The 24,543-nt window shown below is 44.2% G+C and overlaps 1 protein-coding gene across 5 annotated transcripts in view; it reads right to left on the bottom strand.

The window, feature by feature from the left end:
* MCTP2 (multiple C2 and transmembrane domain containing 2) overlaps nucleotides 1-24,543 on the bottom strand; it is a 255,126-nt gene that overhangs the window by 156,976 nt on the left and 73,607 nt on the right. For 4 of the 5 annotated variants that reach the window (XM_081552154.1, XM_081552155.1, XM_081552153.1 and 1 more), the window contains exons 3-4: nucleotides 19,078-19,140; nucleotides 17,854-17,962 (exon numbers count right to left, since the gene is read on the bottom strand). In XM_081552154.1, coding sequence (XP_081408280.1) covers nucleotides 17,854-17,962; nucleotides 19,078-19,140 — 172 coding nt within the window. Of the gene's footprint in view, nucleotides 1-382; nucleotides 558-17,853; nucleotides 17,963-19,077; nucleotides 19,141-24,543 lie in introns of those variants that run through there. The other variant, XM_081552161.1, reaches the window with a different exon arrangement.

Raw genomic sequence — 24,543 nt, 5'->3', positions numbered from 1 at the left:
GTTTTTTCTCTCAGAGCCTAAGTGCCTCGCTGTCAGGCGAGTGACATCTTAACTAGGCCGGTTCTGAAAAGGGGTCACCGCTCAGGAATGCAAGGCCCGGATGATACAAATGGTGAGATGACACCTGAATGGGTGGACTTTAACCTTTTTTTTTTTTCTTTTCCCCCCACGGGGGGCGCTTCGTAAACAATGAGGCTCTCTGGAATAAAGAGGTGGTGTGGAACTTTAGAAGGAGAATGAAACCAGGAGGCCTGAGACGAGGCGTCCACCCTGGGTTACCACCCGCTCCGCCGCGCGGACGCCACGGAATCACACAGCCTCCGGTTCAGACCATGTGAGCGTTAAGCATCCGTGGCCGGGGTCTCCCGCTCCCCTGCCAAACCTGCTGTGGTGGTCTGTGTGTGCTCAGACAGGGGGAGCCTCCAAAACGCTGCGCCGATTCACGCTCCTGACAACAGCGCAGGGCAGTCCCTATTTCTGCTCAGGACACCCCGATGGTCACGTCTCTGTGGGCGCGGTACCTGCCCGGCCACTAACATCACTCACGGGCCGCAAACGCAGGTCGCCTCGGACCGCAGCCCACCGCTAGGTACTAAGGGGGGCTGCAAGGGAAAATCCATCCCGAAGCCTTCTCTTCTGCACCTGGCGGGCAGCAGACATACGGCACATATAACGCCAGGTCCAAGAGGTAAGTGTCAAAAGAGAACAGAGCTTGGGGGTTGGATGCTCGTTCACTGTGCTAACTGGGCTATCAGTGGAGGCCGAAATAAAGGAGGTGAGAACTGAAACGTGGGTGGATCTGGCCACACAGAGAAGGCCCAAGGCCATTTCGGCTGGAGGGATGGGCACTGAAAGGGGAAAGAGACCAGCAATTAAGAAATGCCTGAATTTCTGTGGTGTCCAGCAAGCATTTTACTTCATCCAAAAATTAAGGGAAAAAATGTTTAATGAGAAAGTTAAAAAAACCCGGTTTTGAATCAGAGACTGAACTGCCTTAAAATCACAAAATAAAAAGTTATGGTTTTCCTCTGTTAGAAATAAAGGGTGGTTTTGTTTTTCCTGTTCTTTTTTTAATAAAAATGTTTAAAAAGTGTAGTACACCCACATGATTCTGAGAGGTATGAAATGAAAACTCTCCACCCTCTTAACCTTTCCTCATTCCCATTCCTCTAATGCACCAGTTTCTCGACTGTTTTACAGGAAAAAAATATAAGAATTGTTTTTAACTTGAATGCAATCATATTAGATGCACTAATTTCACAATTAAAGTACCTTGAAGCTCTGTTCATATCAGCAATGCAGATTTCTCAGTTTTTTAACCCTTACCAACTGCATACATTTTCATTGTGCTGTTGTATCTTCACTTATGTAATTAGTTACCAAATAATGAACATTTATAACATTGACTTTTTTTTTTTTTTTTACTAGCACAAATATTACTACCAGCATCCCTGTATGTCCATCTCGGAGTTCACACATGATTATATTTAAAAAAAAAAAACGCAGGGCAAATGAACGTGTGTCTTTTCTGGTTCTGACAACCACAGTCAAATCATTCTTCCAAAGTCTGTCAAAATTTACACTTCCACTAAAAGTATATGTTTTGTATTTTTTTCTTTACCTGCTCACCAATATTTGATGTCATAAATCTTTACTTTGAACTAATGGCAGGTAAAAAAAGAATAGTATCTTTATTTTTCTCTATCATTAACATTTTGAGTAAAGCTTAGGATCTTTCATATTTTCATAACCTATATTTGTCTTTCTTTGTCAGGAAAATTCTCACTGATATCATTTGCCCATTTTTCTATGAGCTCATGGTTTTGTCTTTTGCTTATGGATTTGAATGAGCCCTTAATTATGGAAAGCAGCCACTGGCTGTAAATCTTGTCATACTTTGTTTAGATTTACATTATTTCTTGCAGTAAGTTATTTTCATTTTTTATTTAGGCAAATTTACCAGTTTTATTTATGACATTGTTGTTTAACATTCTGCTTAGAAGTTTTCTCACTAAAGGATTTTCAATTAGTTCAGTCATGTTTCTTCCCACTGATTTTTGTAGTTTTTCGTTTTTTGCACTTAAGTCTTTGCTCCATCTGGAATTATTTTAGTGTGAGAGGGAAGGAAATTCAGGTTTACTTATAAGCAGGGGAGCAAAATGATCAGAGCCAAGCTTTAGAAATATAAATCTGGCAACAGCTTGTAATTTAGAAGGAAGAAAAACCAGGCAAAAGCAAAGAAACCTGGTAGTTGAGATACTATAGCACCGGGGAATTGAATAGAAAGCTATACCCAGACTCTAAGAAGCAGCGATGCAAGGTTTCACACAGCATGATTCATGGAACACTCATATTTCACGATGCTCCACAGACTGAAAGGGTCTTGTCACCAGAACCACTGGGAAAAGCTGTTTACTCTTCCCTTACTTGGAACTTCCTATGTAGAGTAAAATATTAAACTGCGAAAGCCCAAGAAGTGCATTGATGACAACAAAAACAAACAATAAAAACAGCCTGGGACGTCCTTGGTGGTCCAGTGGTTAAGAATCCACATTCCAACGTAGAGGACACAGGTTTAATTCCTGCACCAGGAACTAAGACCCCACCTGCTGCGGGGCAACTAAGCCCATGTGCCGTAAGCACCGAGTCTGTGTGCCACTCGAGAGACGCCTGTCCGCAGCCACCAAGAGCCCACACAGGGCAATGAAAGACCCCTTATGCCGCAACCAAGACACAGCGCAGCCAGGTTAAAAACACACACATAAATGAAAACGTACAAGAAAAAAAACAGGGTTCAACTTTTCGACTCTGTATTTCATAAAATTATTTAAATATAGAAAACATTTAACTTGGGCACTGGAACACATAATATTAAACTCCTCCAAATCAAAGTTCTGGAAGGTAGGATGTATGCCCAGAGTTACCTAATATGCATAGTAGTTGAATTAGATGAAGCTGTGAATAAATGAATGAATAAACTTTAAAGTAAGATGGGCATGATGGATTGCAATCCCAGACCTTCCTTTTAATAACCATATAACCTTAGGCAATGTGATTTCCTTAGGCCTTACTATCTTCACCTGCAGAAGGAAGGAGCTGTCTGAATACTTTTGTCAGGGGGGTCCTAAGAGTTCAGTTCCAAGTCAACAATTATTTACTAAGTCGTTAGGGAACTTGAGATACATATAGATGAATCCACGCTGCATAAACAGTATTTGGACACATATCAAAAGCATACATTCAACTTTTTTTCTATCCTCTGGCTTCAGAGTAATAAGTGACTATTATTTTATTTATGCACATATGCCTAGACTCTTCTCAATTCATACACTTATTTAGAATTCTCTTCTTGCCAGAAGGTAAAAAAAAAAAAAGTAAATCTGAGCTGTTTTTATGAGGGATCCATAAGTTCTAACTTTCTCTGAGGCTGGCCAAATAAAAACCAGACCTGATTTGCAGAGAACAACCGAGTGATGATTTCTGAACAGCGGCTGCTGCCCTCTAGCAGTTACACTGAGATTTCCAGATTAAACTGCGTCCAACTGCAGCTGTAGTTTTAAATTGGAGCATAGTTGCTTTACAATGTTGTGTTCAGTCTCTGCTGCACAGCAAAGTGCATCGCCCATCCGCGTGTGTGTGTGTGTGTGTGTGTGTGTTCAATGTGTGTGTGTGTGTGTGTGTTCAGTCCTGTCTGACTCCTTGGGGGGTATGTGTGTGTGTGTGTGTGTGTTCAGTCCTGTCTGACTCTTTACAACCCCATGGACTGGAGCCCCCCAGGCTCCTCTGTCCATGGGATTCTCCAGGCAAGAATACTGGAGTGGGTTGCCATGCCCCCTTCCAGGGGATCTTCCCGACTCAGGGATCGAACCCGCGTCTCTTCTGTCTCTTGCATTGGCAGGTGGGTTCTCTACCACTAGCGCCACCTGGGAAGCGCGCGTGAGCACGCATGCATGTGTGCATCCCTTCCTTTTTAGATTTCAGAGCACTGAGTAAAGTTCCCTGTGCTAGACAGCAGGTTCTGATCAGCTCACTATTTCATACATGAGATCAACAGTGTGTTTGTGTCAATTCCCATCCCCCAATCCGTCCTACTGCGCCCCTCCCCCTTGGTATCTATGTTTGTTCTCCACTATGTCTGTATCTCTGTTTCTGCTTTGCAAATAAGATCATCTGTACTATTCTTCTAGATTTCACTTATATGCATTAGTATACACTTGCTTTTCTCTGACTGACTTCACTCTGTATGACATTTCAAACTGTAGCTTCCTGAACAGGCTCCTCCAGAGACAATAATACGCTTTATGGAATTTCAAAGGCCAGTCCTCCTCAGTCCCATGGGACAGGAGAAACAACTTTCCCTTAGGAGAGCACAGTCTACTTTTCTTAAAAGAGGAGCAGATTCAAGTCTAGCAGCCAGGTTCAAGCAGTAGATTCAGGTCCAGGAGAATGCCAAGCCAGGTTGCATCCACTAACATCAGATGAAGGGAACGTGTGTTCCCAGGATTGTTTTAGCCCTTCCTTCTGCACGTGGCGGCTACATGCTTCTCTTCTTTTGGTACCAACCTCAGAAGAACAGGCTCCTCTTGGACCATCTAAGGCCCTTGCTGGTCATGTTTTCCCCCTTAGCACATCCTGGTTGAACTATTCCTGGACTTTTCTCCCAGGATGACTGACGCCCCTCCTCTTAGGGAGCCCGGCACGTGTAACAGCCCGATGATACCTCAGTCAAGGCTTGTCCATGGCTGGACCCTGTGATATCATTTACCAGATTCACCAAATTCCGTTTTTTGAAAGACCATCCAGCAGGCAACTTGCAGTGAGATCAAGGATCGCAATTCACCAATGTTACCAAAACTTGCTTATTTTAACTGTTTATAAAGTTTTACCAAAACTGCTATTCTTCACTATTTATAAAGTTCGTATGGAATAAATAATGGGAATTGAGAGAGTTGTGGAAAGCGGACTCCTCTTGGGGCCTTCAGATTCTCCCCCTCTACCACAGGCCCCCAACTTCCCTCAGCTGACACACCCCACCCCAAGACTCCCACACTTTCCCTACTCTCTGCCCTCTCCCCAACTCTGTTACCTCTAACAGTCTCTCTCTTTCTGTCTTTAGTCATCCCTTTTCTGGGATCTGCAGCTTAAGCCGGGTCACTTCTGTTCCTTTTTATCACTTTTTTTGACCTAAGACAAATTCAATATTATTTAAGGTGTTGTTTTGGCTTTGTCTTCATAGCCAATTAACTAATATGACCCAGAGACCTTCAAAAGTTGTTTTTAAAAGTTTTCATCCAATAACTTTATATACTAAATCTTATAAACAGATGAACGAAAAACACTGTCAATATACTGACAAATTCAGTAAATGAGCCATTTGGTAAATGGATTACTGAACAGGTTGGCCCTTGCTGAAGTGGTCACTAGGAAGAGGTGCCTGCACCCCTCTTCTTGATCTGGTGATCAGAAGCACGCAGGGATGTAAACTTCTGCTTAAAGACAGCATTCACAGTTGTTCCTGTAATACCAAAAGAGAGGGAACTCGGGTAAAAGATAGAAGAAGGCATGACCATACAAAAAACAGGAGAGAAGAGCCAGTGGCCAGGATATATCAATGTGAACAGAACAGGAAGCACTGGGGGGATAAAAGGAAATAAGAGTAAGCCAGAAAGGCGATCGATGTAGCTGTCTGAAGTCTCTGGTCAAACCTCCCAGATCTCTGTATACATCAGCTCTCAGGGTTTCAGAAACCCATGCTGACAAAGCATATTGCAGCTCTTGATACCTTAACATTCTTCTTTTTGTTAATAAAAATACTTAAAATGTCCCCAGCTCACAATGCTGTTTAAGCATAATTTTAAGTCTAATGAAATGGACACCAGTCTTTATGGAAAAGGACAACACTGCTGAAGTTTAGTATAATAACATTTACAGTGGGGTGAGCTCACTGAACCCTCCAAAAGCTGTGAGACAAACACCATTTATGCTGCTGTTTTAAGGATGAGGATGGTGAGTGAGTTGCTAGACCCAAGCCTTAGTCCCGACCCATTTCACGCTAACTTTTTTTTTTTTAGTCACTTGGTTGTGTCTGACTCTTTGTGACCCCATGGACAAACCCAGCTAGGCTCCTCTGTCCATGGACTTCTCCAGGCAAGAATACTGGAGTGGGTTACCATTCGCGTCTCCAGGTACCCATTCCCTTCCCAAACCAGGAATCAAACCCAGATATCCTGCATTGCAGGCAGATTCTTTGTCATCAGAGTCACCAGGGAAGCCCCTACTTAAGTGCAGCCATACTTAATCCCCAAGCTAACCTCTGAAATTCTGACACTCTTTCCATCAAGAATCAGGGCGGCTGTCCCGCCTCATACCTGGGCAACCACTTTAATCAATGCAGGAAGGTGAAAGTAACACTGTGTTCCTTGCAAGGCTGCACTGTAACAGGTGACACGGTGGCTGCCCCGTGCGCTGGACCTTCACCTCTGGAGCCCTGAACCATGACATGAGAAGCGAGATGATTCTGAGAACATCGGGCTGTGAGGAAGCCAGGACTCATGTGTGACAGCTCTCCTTTTCCAAGCATACATCTCAGGCCCCCAACACGTATGTGAACAGGCCTTTGAGTCCTTGGACGACGAAGCCCCCACAGTCATATCACGCCCTTAATCTCAAGTTTCCCAGGTGAGGCCCCAGACCATGTGTAGTAAAGCCAAGTCACCCCTGTGGTGCTTTGTGCAAATCCACACTCCAGAATTCACCAGTCCTGGCCTGCTGAGGTTGGAGGTAATTTGTTAGACGCCGACAGTCTCTGGAATAATGCCCCTCACCATTGGGCATCATGCTCCCCACCTCACATGCAGCATGCTGGAAAAACCCGAGGTGTGATGGCGTGATGGAATTAGCTGCCCAGTGCTGTAGCCAATATCCAAATTAAACCACAAGGAAAATCAGACAGGTGGAGAGTATACCCTCTGTGGACTTCAGCCTCCAAGCAAAACCGTGCACACACCCTCCAGCTGAACTCACCATAGCAACATCAGAACCCAGGAAAGGAAGTAAAAAGAACTACTCAAAATATAGCATGCCGTGTGGCACATATTACATCAGTATGGAAATGAAAAAGATCCAACCAGTCCTTACAGAGAAATCCCACTCAACCAAACGGAAGGCATAGGATAATCCAGTCAATGGTTTTGGATGGGTGGGTGGAAAGGCTGCTTGTTTCAAGCAGTGGACACAGGAAGCAGGCCTGTCTTGCTCCAGGATCCTTCACAGAAATGGAGATGGGGTCCCACCGAAGGAACGGGTAACTAACTACCCAAAGCAGGGGAGGACGGGTACCTTCTGATCAACCAGTGAGGATACAGTTGTTTAGTTGCTAAGTCATGTCCAACTCTTTGTGACCCCATGGGCTGTGTAGCCTGCCAGGCTCCTCTGTCCATGGGATTTCTCAGGTAAGAAGAGTTGAATGGGCTGCTGTTTCCTTCGGCAGGGAACCTTCCCGAACCAGGGATTGAACCCACATCTCCTGAATTGGTAAGTGGGTTCTTCACCACCGAGCCACCTGGGAAGCCCATGAGGATACAGCGTCAGCAAGAAAAACCTCCAGAGGAAAGAGCTTAGTTGTGAGAATCCATTAAGGGCTATGGCAGGGGTTGTGGGGGCTTCCAGGTGGTCTGGTGGTAAAGAACTCGCCTGCCTATGGAGGAGGCATGAGAGATGCCGGTTCAATCCCTGGGTTGGGAAGACCCCCCAGAGGAGGGCATGGCAACCCACTCCAGTATTCTTGCCTGGAGAATCCCACGGACAGAGGAGCCTGGTGGGCTACAGTCCATGGGGTCGCAAAGACTTGGACACGACTGAGTGACTAATACATACTAAAGGCTATGGTGACAGACGGCCGACCAATGCTGGCCTGTATCCTAGTGGAAACAGGGGAAAGCGAAGTCCGTCCCTGGTGAGATCCTGGCAGGCTACCAAAACACACCAAATGGAGGAAATCTAAGTGCTATCTGGATTTCAGGATGGGTGTTCGCATCATTCAAGGTTCAAGTTTGTGGCTAAACTCTTTCCGAATAAGCTGACCAGATGGGTCTTTGTTCCTCCCACTCAGACATACCAATGACGGCTTGCCACCTGGTGTTCAGAGGAGGGACTCCAACGCGAAGCAAAGCCCTAACTTTTGCAAAATAAAAAGAACTCGCTGTGATTTTTCAATACAGTCCAACTGTGACGTGGTGCTGGCACCGGAACAAGACCACACATCCACAGGACTCAAAGAGAAATCCAAGAAGCAGACCCTCACGTGGACTGCATCTTAAAACCCGATCAAAAGTGACCATCAAATCATTAGGGAAAGGAAAATTTAGTTCTAGTTAACTAAATAGCCATTTGGCAAGAAGTAAAACTAAGTTCTGATTCCAGGCCAGAAATCAAAACAAACCTGATACAAAAGATAAATGGAAAAAATGGAAAAACCAGACAGAAAAGAAAATAAATATAGGTTAAGTGTGTGTTTCTCCCAAGAGAGAAAAAGCCTTTCAAGGTACAAAAACCAAGGACGAAACTCTAAAGAATAAAATTTTAAGACTGGAAAAGATGTTTGCAACAGAAACTTTGTAAACAAAATTAAAAAGCAAGTGACAAGTTAGAAAAATACCTGTGAACATATCCAAAAACTGTAAGAATTAGCCACAGAGATGGATGGAATTGGTTGTGTACAAAAGAGAAGCAAATCTCTCTTAAACAAATACATCTCAGGGACCAAATTTCTTCACACAGACTGAAACAAAACCAAGACAATACTTCTTCTCTATCAAAATTAACAGAGGTAATCTACACAGTGTAGGTAAGAAATGGGAAGTGGATAAATCATATGCCCTTGGTGGGTGAGTCAAACAGGAGAGTTTCTCAACAGTGAACTGGCAATTCTGTACAGAGAACCTTGAAATGGTCAGATCACATAACAGAAAACATCCACTTTACTGCAATAAATGACCTGCAAAGATATGGTCTGACACACAGATGCAGGCACAGGAAAATGTACTGTAGTGTTATTACTACTTACTTAAAATCGGGAATGACAGCCTCATCTGGAATATTAACTAAACAAAGAAGGGTGTACTATTAAGTGTTTATTTTCAAAATAAAAAATTTATATAATATAGAAAAATATATGGGAGATAACAACAGCAAATAATCAAGTTATTTGAAGCCAGATCTTATTTTACTTTAGAACTTAATATTTTAAAAAATCAAGTCAGTGGAGAAGATTCAGTAAAACATTCCAGTAAGTAATGACCAACACCAAGGTTTTCCATGTTGGTTGCTATGAAACTTGAAGGATATTGTCTGAGTCAGATTTAAGGTGAAGAAAATTAAACCATCCATCCACAATGGAGTTCTTACTCAAATACCGCACCACTAAAAACTAGTGTCTCTTTCATTCCTGCTCTCACATTGGCAAGAAAGCAGGAACTGGTCTTAGAAAACACCCTGAACCATTCATCTGCCCTGCTAGTAGCGGGCAGGGTATTGAGGGGTACAAAATCTAAGGAGAAAAGCAAAAAGTATGCAAAAAGAGGGTCAAATTATCAAGAAACTGGGAAGAAAGGCCATAATAAAACTGGCAGAAATGCCACAAGTCACTGCCTTTCTCAGAGGGAAAACACAGAAATTAAACCCAAAAAGAAATACCTAGAACCAGACACAGCAACTATCTCAGCTCGTGGTCCCGTACACGGGTCATGTCAGCCTCCCCGTGGTCACTGCACACGGCTATGTCAGCCCCACCACACACATCCCACAAGCCCACCCACCAAGATAAGCCCCACAGTCAGGGCTGGACGGTGTCTGAGCTGGTATTCAAACTCAGATGGTTGGTGCCCCGAGTCGCTGTCCAGTGCGCCCCAACACTTTCCATCCTAGCACAAAAAGGTCACCTTTGTTGACACCACAAGGTATAGAGAAGAGACTACTAAGGGGCTGGTCCAAGCCAACAGAGCTGCCGGGAGGCAGAGGGATGAAACCTCAGCATACCCCACTCACAGCACATCTGCTGGGGTGCTACACGGTTGGTCCCCGGTACATGACACAGAGTTCTAGAAGCACCCCGTCTATCCCCTAATCACATCTGCAATGGGGAGAATGTTTCTCTCCAGGTGAGATACAAGAGCATCCTTTCCTTTCTAACGAAGAAACACAGAATCATAAAAACAGTACAGTCTGTAAAATCAGCATACAGATTCATTGGAAAGACTGATACTGAAGCTGAAGCTTCAACACTTTGGCCACCAGATGGGAAAAGCCAACTGATTGGAAAAGACCCTGATGCTGGGAAAGATTGAGGGCAGGAGGAGAAGGGGCCAACAGAGGATGAGACGGTTAGATGGCATCACTGACAGAATGGACCTAAGTTTGAGCAAACTCTGGGAGATAGTGAAGGACAGGGAAGCCTGGTGTGCTACAGTCCATGTGATTGCAAAGAGTTATACAACTTAGCAACTGAATGACAACAACTGATAAACTGCAAGAGATAAACAATTCAAATCAGAGGAACCAAATGATTTGTCACCAAATGTCACCAAATCAGAGGTGACATTTGAACATTTTAATAGCAGTTTAGTAATTTGTTAAACCCCTTTCGCAAGGCCAACTTTTCACACTAGTGGGAGATCTTTAAAAATTTTGGCTAAACCATTCCTTTCAAATAGGAAAATGACTTATCCAATGCTCTCTTCCTGTGATCTGCAAAAGTACTTGACCCTGCTCTAAAAAAACAAACTGGCCTTGTCTACCTAACCTGCATATAACCGTCTGCTGGATGAGTCATGAATTTTCATTGCCTGAAACTCACAGCAAGAAGATGACCATGAACCTTCAGCCCTACAGCTGTGTAAATCCCAGTGATGCTACGAGCCCTGAGCCGCAATGGCCTTTTTCTTCCTTTTTGCAATACTGCAAAATGGCCACCAGAGGGCATCAGCAACCTAATATGCTAGTTCACAGCAAGGATACTATGTAACTACTTTCACATCAATGGAAAGTAAAAGGATTTCATTGCAAAGGCTGTTACTTTTCAGGAATTAATGCTCCAGAAAGTAAACACGGAGGAGAGCATTTTTCCAGACAAGAGGCCTGCCCATGTCACATAGTTCTGTGCCAGGCCTAGAAAACACGGCTGCTGGCATTAGCAATGTCAGTTTGAGGACACCAAAATGTTTCTGCTCACATTACTTTTTATGGGAAACTGAGCCAGGGTTCAACTCTCGCTGTCTATCAACCAAATTATGAAGCAGTCAGACTTAAAATAAACTGATCCTATCACATTTCCTTCTGCTTTATCAATCTCAAAATTATAGATCCCTCAGAGTTATTACCACAGGGGCTTGTTCCTCTGGTGGCTCAGTGGTGAAGAACCCACCCGCCAATACAGGAAACACGGGTTCAATCCCTGGGCTGGAAAGATTCCCTGGAGAAGAAAATGGCAACCCACTCCAGTGTGCTCGCTTGGAAAATCTAATGGACAGAAGAGTCTGGTGGGCTACAGACCTAGGGTCGCAAGAGCTGGACATGACTTACCGACTAAGCAGCACCAACAAGGAGTGACCAGACAATGGCTCAGAGAACTTAAAACAGGTGTCTGGTTCAGTCAAAGACAATACAATCTGTAGAACCTCCCCTCGCTCAAAAAAAAAAAAGAAATGCAAATGGAAAATATAAAAAAGAGTAAAAGGAAGAAGATGGGAGGAGGAAGAGGAGTAGAAAGAGCAGAGGAAAAATTAGATGTCAGAAAAGGAGGGGAGGTGGGACCGACAGGGAGCAACCAGGGCAGGGCACAGAGAGAAGACGAGGCTGTGGTTTTTCCTTAGGGACGGCTCAGAAAGGTGGGCTTCAGGCAATGCCGAGGCATCCGACAGCATCCGAGGAAGGCTCAATCCTAGAAAGACCACCGGAGCAACACGGGCTGCCCAGGGTAGGGGGAAAGTCTGCCCAATTAGCATGGGACTCGCCAACAGTGGGTCAGGTCGAGACAAATTTGAAGGACTGCATGTCAGGGAGCGGAAGAGCAATTCCTGAGGGAAATCAGCTGTAAGAGGCAGTTTCCTCAGCACGGCCGTACTTCCAGAGCGACCTCCTCAAAATCTCTCAGTGTTCCATGATACGACCCTTACGTCCATGGTGACTCACGGACAGACAGGCAGGTCCCTGACAGCGAGGTGACTTTAGTCACTAACTCCAGTTCTTTTTAATGAACTCTGGGTTTTGCTGGGTTTCCTCTGTGTACACACACACACATATGCGCACACCTTATCTGTATATTCTGTACGAGGAATAGAGTCGTTGACAGCTGAAGACCCTGGATGTTCCAGGTGGTGACTACATAACAGTACGTTCCTGATACTGTTGCTAAGCCTGGGCATCGTCCAGAATTAGCAACCTCCTAGTATAACAAACTTTATCCAGAAAGTCTCGAGATCCCACCTTGACAGTCTACTTAACAAACCAGCCCCGTGTCTGAGACAGAGAAGTGAGAAATTTAGATAAAGCATTCCCAGCACTCTTTACACCAGGGAAGGCCTGCTCCTGAGAGGCTCCCCTCCCTGTTTCTGGGTGGGCCAAGTGACAAAGTGTCCAGTCCTCAATCATAAACCCTGGAAAGCCTTATTTGAGGTTTGCTGGAAATATCTTTTCCTGAAAGAAATATGATATTTCACTTTACTGCTCAGTGAAAATATAGGAGGGGGAGACTTTTTACCACTCAACATCTCTAGATTTCTCTGCACTATTTTATGTCACCTTACTGAGATGCTTTCTAGACACTTCATTTGAAAACATGAGCTTCACAACTTGGATCACCTCTTCCAACAGCTCATACCTCCTTATTTTAAATAAAGATGTACTTTGCTATTCTGAACAGCAGTTTCCTTCAAGGGAAATATCCAAAATCAGATCAGAATATTCTAGATCAAGGTCAACAAATTTTGGACAAGGATCAAATCCAACCTAGTGTATAGCTCTACTGCAAAACAGTTATGTCCACTGATTCACACATTGTCTATGGCTGCATGCATGCATGCATGCTAAGTTGCATCAGTCATGTCTGACTTTGTGACTCCATGGACTGGAGCCCGCCAGGCTCCTCTGTCCATGGGATTCTCCAGGCAAGAATACTGGAGTGGATTGCCATTCCTCCTCCAGTGGATCTTCCCGACCCAGGGATCAAACCTGTGTCTCTTGTATCTCCTGTATTGGCTGGTGGATTCTTTTTTTTTTTTTTTTAATTTATTTATTTATTTAGTTGGAGGCTAATTACTTTACAATATTGTAGTGGTTTTTGCCATACATTGCATGGCAGGTGGATTCTTTACCACCAGTGCCACCTGGGAAGCCACTATGTGATACACACTTCTTTTTCTCAAATCTCACAACATTTTAGGACAAGGTACATCACGCCCATTCTGCAGATGGGTAAATTCCATTTCAGAGTGAGCATGCTGCCATAGGAAATCACGAGCCAGGAAGTAGACTGTCAGGTCCCAGTCCTCTTCCTGACCCCCAAAGCCAACCCATCTGCCAAGACCTGCCACTGCCTCCCTGCACATCCTGGATGAAGTCTCTGCGCTTCAATCACCTGAGCTAGGACTCCTGTTCAGTGGGCTGAAGCTGGTGATCTGTGTGACATTTTAAAACTGTATATATGTGTTTTCTTTTTTTTTTCTTCCAGACTTTATCACCAGGTCCCAGGCGAGTTCCAGCGTGATGCTCATGTCATTGAAGGGGCTGAATAAACACCTGCTGCATCAAGGAGTGAATGAAGGAACTCTATTCCCTCCAGGGCAGATGTTTTTCTTCCCTTTCACGATAGTCTTTGATACTCCTTGTCTTTAAGACCAGAACTTAAGTTGGATCTCCCTAATGAAGAACTAAACTGCATTAGAAGCACTGTGTGTATAAACCACCAGTCTGGCCAGGAGGTTGCAAAGAGTTGGACATGAGAGCACACACAACACAGGGCCCTGTAGTTCACATGAAGACAAATAACATGATCACCCGGCTAATGCAGCCCCAACATCAACAGGCAGGAACAATCCTTATCCCATTAAAGGTAAAGGTGTATGCTGCAGAGCTAAAACGTTCATAGGACTGAGATGCCAAGGAGCTTGTGTCTGTGAAAAACATAAACGACTAGATAGAAGTTCCATTTGAATAGATCTTGAAGGACATTTAGTATTGAAACAATCAGCTATTGATCTTATATCCAGAAAATCAGAGACCATGTGATCAGTTCAGTTCAGTCGCTTAGTCATATCCGACTCTTTGCGACTCCATGGACTGCAGCACACCAGGCTTCCCTGTCCTTCACCAACTCCCGGAGTTTACTCAAACTCAAGTCCATCGTGTCGGTGATGCCATCCAACCATCTCATCCTCTGTCGTCCCCTTCTCCTCCTGCCTTCAATCTTTCCGAGCATCAGGGTCTTTTCAAATGAGTCGATTCTTCGCATCAGGTGGCCAAAGTATTGGAGTTTCAGCTTCAGCATCAGTCCTTCCAATGAACACCCAGGACTGAACTCCTTTAGGATGGACTGGTTAGCTCTCCTTGCAGTCCAAGGGATACAGAATACATAGTGTAAATTTCGGCACATCACAATGCTCTTTGTACCCAATTATGTTAATTAGGTGAATACCAAATTAACTTATGTTCAGAGAATACAAACTAAGAGAGCAAACGCATAATGAGGTCCAGCCCCAGGAAAAGAAAACGCTATGTCTAAAAGAGGACTGAAACTCTCCCTCTCAGGAGAAGCACGTGTTTCTGTTCCCTGCCGCGGCTCAGTGCCTAGAGCAGTGGTCCTCACAGCGTGGTTTCAGGACCAGCTGCATTGTGATCGCCTGGGAACCTATTAGAACTACAAGTTCTCAGGCACCACATCAGACATACTGAATCAGAAACCTCTGCGGGTGGGCAATGCGTATTTTCACAAGTTCTCTAGGCTGTTCAGATGCTCACTGAATTTTGAAAACTACTGGCCCAAAGGACTGCAGTGGATAAAATTCTGAGTTGGGCTCCACAGAAAACATTGTCAGAGCGATAACGCATGTCAGTCTCACACAGAGGCAGGGCACAGGTGCCAAAGACTATGATCCCTGCAGAAATCAACAGCGGGTGTCCAACGTGCCCTGATCACACCCTAATACCTGTGAAAATCAAGCAGTAATGAATGTAGTCACAAACACTTTCTGGGAGGGGATGTTTTCTTAATGGATAATGATTAATCTCCCCAATAAATAAGAGACAGGAACAGTTACTACCAGTTATAAAAGACACAGGTGCTAGAAGAGGTTATGGCCTAGACTCCTTACTAGGTATTTATCTTTGGATTATATTAGGTGTACAAAAGATAAAGCCAACCTGTCATATGATGTTTACCTCTGATGAAACCATAAAGATAGAGATGACTATGATAGGGCTAGAGCACAGACTACAGCCTCTCCTTTGGCCCCGAAGCAGTGAGGTGTGGAGTAGGTGCACATAAGCCTTAGTGTTTTGGTCATTTTCTGATGCAGGCAATGGCTTCTCCATCATTTGCCAAGTTTACTGAGCACCTGCTGGGTGTCTGCTCTAAGTGTACCAGCGTGACACAGCAAGGGTGGTGTGGCCAGACCACTCACACAGATAAGGGATACAACAGCCGGAACAGATGGCAAAACTGGAAAAGGGGGAGCTGGTCTTGGAAGAAGTCCAAGGTCTGGGCCATTTCCAAAGTGACAGACTTTTGGAGTTTTTCAAAAATTTAGAACAGGACACGTATTTTACAGGTTTACAGCACTTTCTTTCCAGTCAAGTTAAATGGACTCTCTGTGGAACATATTTCTAATCTCCAGATGAGTTGTCCCAAATCAAGCTCTAAAATGATCACCATTTCATGGAAGCATCCACCAGACACCGTGAAGAGTTAGGATATTCGTGGGTGGGCAGTTACCTGACTCTGGTTTATGATTGTGTCCCTCAAATGTGATTCCAGGTATGAAACGCTATCTGCCCCAAAACCTCTAAAATAACCTTAAGAGAGATACCTACTACAACACAGACATTTATAATAAAGTGTACACAGTAAGACTACCCAAGAAGTTGCACAATTGATAGATAAGAAATTATAACTTTGACAGAAAACACCATTTCCCAACATGTAGAAAATGAGATTTGTTTGCTATTTTGAAATCCTGATAAATTACAAAAAGAAAGAGATAATTTTGTTTTAAAAAATTCCACCCTAAAAGACGGAAGTCAGTTCAGATGAGATTGGTGGAAGAAACCACACTCCTAAACGGGAGCAGTAGAAAGAAAGTCACAGCCCAGAAAGTTTCAGGGACAGAGGTGAGGCAAGAGGACAGGATGGCAGGAGAGCCAGGGATGCTCCAAGCGCCGAGGCAACAGATGCAGGAAGCAGAAAATGGCCTGAGCAAGTACCAGCGTGACTGCTTGGCACAGCCCACGGAGCAGCTGGGTGTGCCAGCACCGCCCTGTCCCTCTGGGGCCGAGCCGTGACCAGCAAAGGCACTTAAGGCAGGAATGGCAAGCGTGGGCATGAAGTCAGAGAGGAAGGCTTTCCATGACAGGGGATAACCGGGAGCTGCTGGTAACTGGAGGGATGGGAAGGAGCTGGCCTCAATTACTGGCTCTCCCCGTCCAGATGCACATTCCAATGCTGCTCCGTGAAGACAGGACACGGTACACAAAAACAGCATCTACAGACGGCAACAGGGACACATAAATAAAAAGAGGAGCGGAAAACATCACAAAAGGATATCCAAGGGAGGAAGCACCAAGCAGGAGACTTTTAATGGATTCTTAATGCTCTCAAAGCTGACGGCAATATCTCATGCAGCAAACAAACATGCTGTGCGTGCTCAGTCACTTCAGTCGTGTCTGACTCTCTGCAACCCCATGGACTGTAGCCCACCAGGCTCCTCTGTCCATGGGATTCTCCACGCAGGAATACTGCAGCGGGCTGCCGTGCCCTCCTCCAGGGGATCTTCTCAACCCCAGCAGAGATCAAACCCGCATCTCCTGAGTCTCCTGCACTGCAGGCAGATTCTTTACTGCTGAGCCACCAGGGAAGCCCAAAACAAACACAGACTGCTCTAAAAATTTTTTTAAAAAGACACCTCAAAAGACGAACAGAATAGCACAATGGTCTTAACAATTAATGAGAAAATGAGTGAGCTGGAAGGCCCAGCTAAGGAATTCTTCTTGAAAAAAAAGTAATGGTAATAAGGAGAAAGAAAAGGTAAGAGACAGAGAAGACAGACAGAAGGGTGACCCTTCCCTCTTTTCATAGTTGTTCCAAAACAAGACTAGAGAGGAACTAGCAAAGATTGGAGAGACTGGCAAAAACCCAAAGAAAGGCACAAAATTCTTTAGAATAAAAAGTTTGCACCTTCTAGACAAAATAAATGAAAAAAGACAACAAAGGAAAAACAGATATATCCTTCTCCGGGGGGATCTTCCTAACCCAGGGATCAAACCTACATCTCCTACATTGCAGGTGGATTCTTTACCACTGAGCTACCAGGGAAGCCCCATAAAGCACTTATAGTGATGTTTCCTTCTGCAACTTTATGTGATTATTCATATTTGATGCTTATTATTAATTTAATCAGAGAAAAAGACGGTAAGATTTTATGTGTTTCAATAACTCACTGAAAATACCTTGATACCCGGAGAAATTTAGATTGAGAGCTCCAGTCTAGCACCAGCCATGCTGAGATAGGAAAGGCTGACTAGCAGGGTTGACAGAGGGTAGAGGACGAGATCCCCAGGTTGCCAAAGGCACACAGGGCCAGGCCTTACCGCAGCGATCCCGGACCACCAGGTTCCGACCTTCCTTCAGGTGGATGGTGAGGAGGTAGGCAAAAGGGCTGGGCAGGTTACTCAAGCCATCACCAGCTTCCCTGAGACTCTGCACAGATGGAGAAGTAAGCGAAGTCAGTTGTCTTGGTCCCGAGAAATGGAATGTGGAAATGCTTCTTCATTTCAGGAAAAAGGATGCTTGCAATCATGGCAAATCTTCTAGCATCATCCTCCAACCCACCTACATCAATGCTTACCCTGTTCTTTATCTTTCTCCCCAGAGGGATTCTATGAGAATTCATGACAAGAGCTTTGCAATATTAACTTTTCAAGAAGAAGTATTAATAGATAAATTGAATGCTGACAACTGACATCCCCTTAAACTCACCCATGTCCTGCAGGATCCTTTATCCTACAGCTTCCAGTGGAGCACCCAGAGAGGACACAGCAGGCAGAGGTCCAGCCGTGGGGCGGGCTTCCACGGGCCTGGCCCACACCTCCACGCTCAGATGTGGGGTGTCTCCCTCCTCTTCTCCCCTCGCCCACCACCCCCCAATCAGTTCACGTGTAATAGAAAGATTCTAGTTCACGATGACAGATGACGGCCTGCTGATCCATGGCCACTAACACATATCCCTTCCTGGGTCCCCACGGGAGACACTGCCTCTCTGGTGCATATCTTTCTTTCACTCCCTGAGCCCCACTTCAGTGCTTCCTACACTTAAACACACAAGTTCCCTCCCCTCTCCAGGAACACATCAACTCCTATAAGCCATTACATCAAATTCGAGTCTGTTTCTGAATATTTATTAAACAAATCCAATTCAGGTTTTGAAAAGAGCAAAGGTGTCTCTTTTGAAAGAAAATGTACAGATAAAATGATGTGTTGTTCACTTATTTGACTTTCAATTAATCGATCTGTGGCTAAGTCACTCTCAACAGCCTTTTGAAAGTTTCTCGGTCCACATTTCAAAGCACTTCAAAATGGCTTTTTCTCCTGCACCATCTCCCTCATTCTCATGGCTCTGTATTTTTAGAAGAATCTATTCCACTCTGACAAATCAATAGACACTGAATTCATCTTTTCCAGCCACAATTTGCAGAGCCTGTCTTTGCGGGTGACTACAGTCCCGCATCCTTTAGAAATAAAAGAGGCAAAGATCCAAACATTTGATAGGAAATATTTACAGTACTTCGTGTTTGTTTTTAAGGAATGTCACTTACAGATTGCTCTTCGAAATGTTGAGATGTCAGAGCAGCATTTAGATCACCACTTCCACAGAGCTTCTGTCAACAAGAAGAAAAAAAAAGAATAACAACCCTGCTTTAAAAAAGCAAAAGAATATCCACCCATAAGGATATCCTTTATCAGGTCTTTCCCTTTGAAGCCAGCATTTGCATACTCAGTTTCAGATGCATGGGCTGCCTTCCAGAGCATGTGGTGAGTCTTGGCAGTAAAAGGTTGACTCACTGGAGTCCATGTGGCTGGACATGTGGAGTCCAAGAGCCTCTGCCCTCTTAGTCACTGATCAGCGTATAGATAACGCTGATTCTACTCTCCCATGGGGCGGCCAGCACATCTGTAGTTCACGCAAGTCATCAGCATGCCAGCAGCTTTGTCCGAGGGGAGGTAGTGGGAGCATCAGGGGCCATCCTGCCAGGTCCCTCCATCAGGGGCTGGCCTGGACCCCGGCCATAAACAAGAAAAGGGCAGAACAGGTCCCAGAGACCTGAGCTCATCAGTCAGATAGGACCCATTTCAAACGTGATTACATAGACCTTCCTCCAAACATAACCTCATGAACAAGAACCAATAAGGAAATGCAGATTCTCTACAAACGATCTCAGATGGGGAGGTGTCTGTTTATTTCCCAATTTAAATACGCCTTCGATAACTAGGAAATGATGCCACTGGGCAATGACGTGAGTATGGCTCAGCAGTACGTATGAGACGCAGTAGACATCTGCACTCCATCAGGTTTATATGCACAAATGTGAGGTCCTGAGGAGCTCTGGGATTTTATGAAGGTTCTGGGTTCAATGTGAGGCTAGTTGCCTACATGAAAAGGCACAGACAGTGGAAGGGAGATGAGCAAAAGGCCTCCCAGCACTTGGGGTGTGTCCACGTTTGTTGGACCCATTAGCTGGGGCTCATTTCCTGTGGGAAAACAGGAGATTTCTCCCTCCAAACAAGGCTGAGTAACTCTGAAGTTGTGGGTAAATTTAGACACAGGCAGCAGTCCTGCAGAGATTGCTCAGATGACCCTGAAGCTCTGCAGGGGAGAAGGTGGGGACCAGATGTACTGTGGTCATTGATCCTCGGCACAGCAGGTTCAATTCAGAGAGCCTGCCTGGATGGAAGGCAGACTGCCCTCCAGGCCACCGCCTCTCTCTCTCTCTCCCTTCTTTCTCTTGAGTGGAGCTTAGGCAGCAACAGAACCTGGATTCTAGAGCAAAAGGGTATTTCTTCAGATGCTAAGAGGGCTGACCAAATGCTGCAAACAAGCAGAGGCTTTCTGGTCAACCTCTTCTGCGTGCATTGACACCACAAAGCACTACAGGAATGAGCCCCAATCACAAGTCACGTGGGGCCTCATAAGCCCTCACTAGTGAGCACAGAGGTGCTACTATAGGTGTTTGCACCTGAGCTTCTCCCATCACATGTGCCTCTTTCTCCCAGTCTTAGTTGAATGTCCCTCAACTGTGAATACATTTCATTCCGGACACAGGGTGATGGCAGGCACTTAGATCTTTCTCTGAGGACCCCAGCATTTCAGTCACTGGAAGCCCCAGCTCTGGAAGGACCACACCACCCATCGCTCTCAGTGGGCTTGATCCAGCAGCAGACAAGGAAGGGAGCAGTGGGCCTCTGGTCATCTCCCGTCTGGTTCCCAGTTGGCTAACATCTACGTGTGTTACATGTCAATAACACCCAGGAGAGCGAGACAGGATGGCCTGAGGCCCGCTTTATGGGGACAATCAATATTTCACACTCAACTCTCAATTTCAGAAGATGTCTCCTCATGCCTTTTACACTATGACATCCCCCACAGTCATCTCCTGGAAGCTCAGTAATTCCTCCTCTGCCTGATTTGCAAAACCAAAATGGCCCAGTCAGGTCTTCCTTCATTTGCAGAACCAACAAGTAACATCTGTTGTGTGATCACCCCATTAGTGTCTCCAGTTTCATGAAACAAATCAATGCTCCACTGAATCAATCCTATTTGAAGGCAGTTCTGCAAAACCACTGGCACTGGGATCAGAATTTCTATTTAAAGTGAGTGGTTATGAGCTCAGTAACAGGGGGCCCAGTATCTTCCACAACCAAACAGGAGAGAGAATGTTCCCTAAGAAGCATCATTCCTCAACCAGCACACCTACACACGCTCCCAAGAGAGGTCTCCCTGCACTTAATGATAACTGATGAAGTGATAACTAATGATAACGCTCATGAAGTGACAAATGAGCCCACATCCCCACCATCAGTTACATGCTATCAAAAACAATCACGGGGCTTTCCTTCAAATACACAATAAGTCTGCCGCTTAGAATAACATGGAAATTAAATGTGAAGAATGACATTAATTCAACATGATGGCTGGTTTTACTCACAGAAAAGTCACAGAACTTAAAGTTATGGTTCCCATGGCCCCTGTAACTGTCACACGTTGTATATACACACCAAGGAAGGAAAGTGATCACCATAAAGAAGACAGGAAAGGCTACAGAAGCACAGGAGGACCGGGTTACAGCTGCTGAGGGACACATAACTAAACATCTCCTTACATTCTGCATGGAGCCAAAGGATTTATTCATTGAGTAAAAACTGCATTATGTTCAGCTTTTTTGTAAACCTAACAAATTGGTAAATTTTTCATTAAAAAATTACAATTAGTATGTTTCTTGTAGGAATACTTGGTATCTGCCATCTTGAGATTTTTGTTGTCGTTGTTCTCAACAAGCATAATCAAGCACTCTAATTTTTCTTTTTAAATTTTACTTAAAAAAAGTTAACATATAGTGAAACTGGCTCCTTACATGTGTGTATAGTATGATGATGTTTTAATACATGTATGTATTCGTGTAACTACCACCAGTATTAGGACACAGAACAGTTCCCCCCCCACCAAAAAATCCTGCATGTGATCCCATTGTGATCAAGTTGTTCCCTCTCCCTACTCCATGGCAGTCACTGGCCTGTTCTTATCTTACAGCTTCATCTTTTCTCAGAATATCATATGTAGGCAAACTTTTGACACTGGCTAACACTGAAACCTGTATGCAGGTCAGGAAGCAACAGTTAGAACTGGACATGAACAACAGACTGGTTCCAAATAGGAAAAGGAGTATGTCAAGGCTGTATACTGTCACCCTGTTTATTTAACTTACATGCAGAGTACATCATGAGAAACGCTGGGCTGCAGGAAGCACAAGCTGGAATCAAGATTACCGGGAGAAATATCAATAACCTCAGATACACAGATGACACAAGCCTTATGGCAGAAAGTGAAGAACTAAAGAGCCTCTTGATGAAAGTGAAAGAGGAGAGTGAAAAAGTTGGCTTAAAGCTCAACATTCAGAAAACTAAGATCATGGCATCTGGTCCCATCACTTCATGGCAAATAGATGGGGAAACAGTGGAAACAGTGGCTGACTTTATTTTTTGGGGCTCCAAAATCACTGCAGATGGTGATTGCAGCCATGAAATTGAAAGACGCTTACTCCTTGGAAGGAAAGTTATGACCAACCTAGACAGTGTATTAAAAAGCAGAGACATTATTTTGTCAACAAGGGTCTGTCTAGTCAAGGCTATGGTTTTTCCAGTAGTCATATATGGATGTGAGAGTTGGACTATAAAGAAAGCTGAGCGCAGAAGAATTGATGCTTTTGAACTGTGGTGTTGGAGAAGATTCTTGAGAGTACCTTGGACTGCAAGGAGATCCAACCAGTCCATCCTAAAGAAGATCAGTCCTGGGTGTTCATTGGAAGGACTGATGTTGAAGCTTAAACTCCAATACTTTGGCCACCTGATGTGAAGAGCTGACTCATTTTAAAAGACCCTGATGCTGGGAAAGACTGAAGGCAGAAGGAGAAGGGAACAACAGAGGATGAGATGGTTGGATGGCATCACCGACTCAATGGACATGGGTTTGGGTAGACTCTGGCAGTTGGTGATGGACAGGGAGGCCTGGTGTGCTGCGGTTCATGGGGTCACAGAGAGTCAGACACGACTGAGAGACTGAACTGAACTGGACTGAACTGATGCTGGGAAAGATTGAGGGCAGAAGGAGAAGAGGACGACAGAGGATGAGATGGTTGGATGGCATCACCAACTCAATAGACATGGGTTTGGGTGAACTCCAGGAGTTCGTGATGGACAGGGAGGCCTTGCGTGCTGCAGTTCATGGGGTCACAGAGAGTCAAGACACGATTGAGCAACTGAACTGAAATGAACATCTTTCTGCACAGTGCCTCTGAAATCCATTCAAACTGGCAATTTTTTAAATTGCTGAATGGTATTCCACAATTATGAGTGTACTATAGTTTGTTTATCCATTAAGCACTGGTTTTAACCATTTTAAACAAATGTTTACAAGGGCATACTCAAGAAAAGACAAATAATCTTGAGTATCATCAATGATGAAAAGTCTTCACATGACAAAACTCTCTAATTATATACAACATCCAGAAACTCAGCACTAACATGTTGGCAGAAGGCCAGTCTTCTCTCACACAACTCTCCCTGTCAGCTTTCGGGTAAGTGGAATTTGTGTATGTTTGCATGTGTGCGTGCATACGCATATGCTTTCTTTTTTTTAATGACAGCAAATTTACATCAATATTTCCATTTTTTTTTTTATCTTGCTTTAAGGTGTAATGAATGGAAAGTAAAACATACAAAACTCACAGCTTATTAAAATGATGAGATATTGGCATGGATGGGTCAATTGTTTAAAAAAGGAAAAGAAAATCTCCAGTCACCAAGGATAAGAGCAAGACATTGATATGAAAAAAAAACATTTTCTTTTGTTTACACTATGTGTGATCTTGTACAAATATCACTTCCCACGTGGCTGTCTGAAGGATCTTACCATGAAGAATACACAGGAAGTGTAATAATAAGCAAAGTAAACAATCATTGACTGTTTAAAACTTAAGTGGAAGAAGATGTAAACCCACATGCAGGAAAGCTAAATGAGAGTAACAAGTTGGCTGAGAAGATCACTTGGACGGTCTCTGGGAAATACTCTATTCAAGGACATGGGTATAGCAAATGATATATATATAATACATATTGAATTAATCACTTAACCCACATCTATTACTGGGCTGGCCAAAACGTTTGCTTGGGTTTTTCAATAGGATATAATGGGGGGGAGGGGACATATGTATACCTATGGCTGATCCATGTTGATGTACGGCAGAAACCAACACAACACTGTAATTATCCTTCAATTAAAAATAAATAAAGTAAGAAAAAAGATATAATGGAAAAACCCGAATGACCTTTTTGGCTAACCCAATATTGACACTATGAATACTCAAGACGAGTGTAGTCACAGACACAAATACCTACCGGGAAAGGAAGTAGCAAGAAGGGCAGAGGGCAGATGACTAGACAGACCGTTACGTGATGCTTGAAAACAGTGACAGAATTCAAACAACTCATGTGGCAGTCAGCGGTCACAG

The sequence above is a fragment of the Giraffa tippelskirchi genome, chromosome 12 (assembly GCF_054371585.1).
Source record: "Giraffa tippelskirchi isolate mGirTip1 chromosome 12, T2T-mGirTip1v1.2.pri, whole genome shotgun sequence".
In the NCBI taxonomy this organism is placed as follows: domain Eukaryota; kingdom Metazoa; phylum Chordata; class Mammalia; order Artiodactyla; family Giraffidae; genus Giraffa; species Giraffa tippelskirchi.
This window is presented reverse-complemented; position numbering and strand designations above follow the sequence as displayed.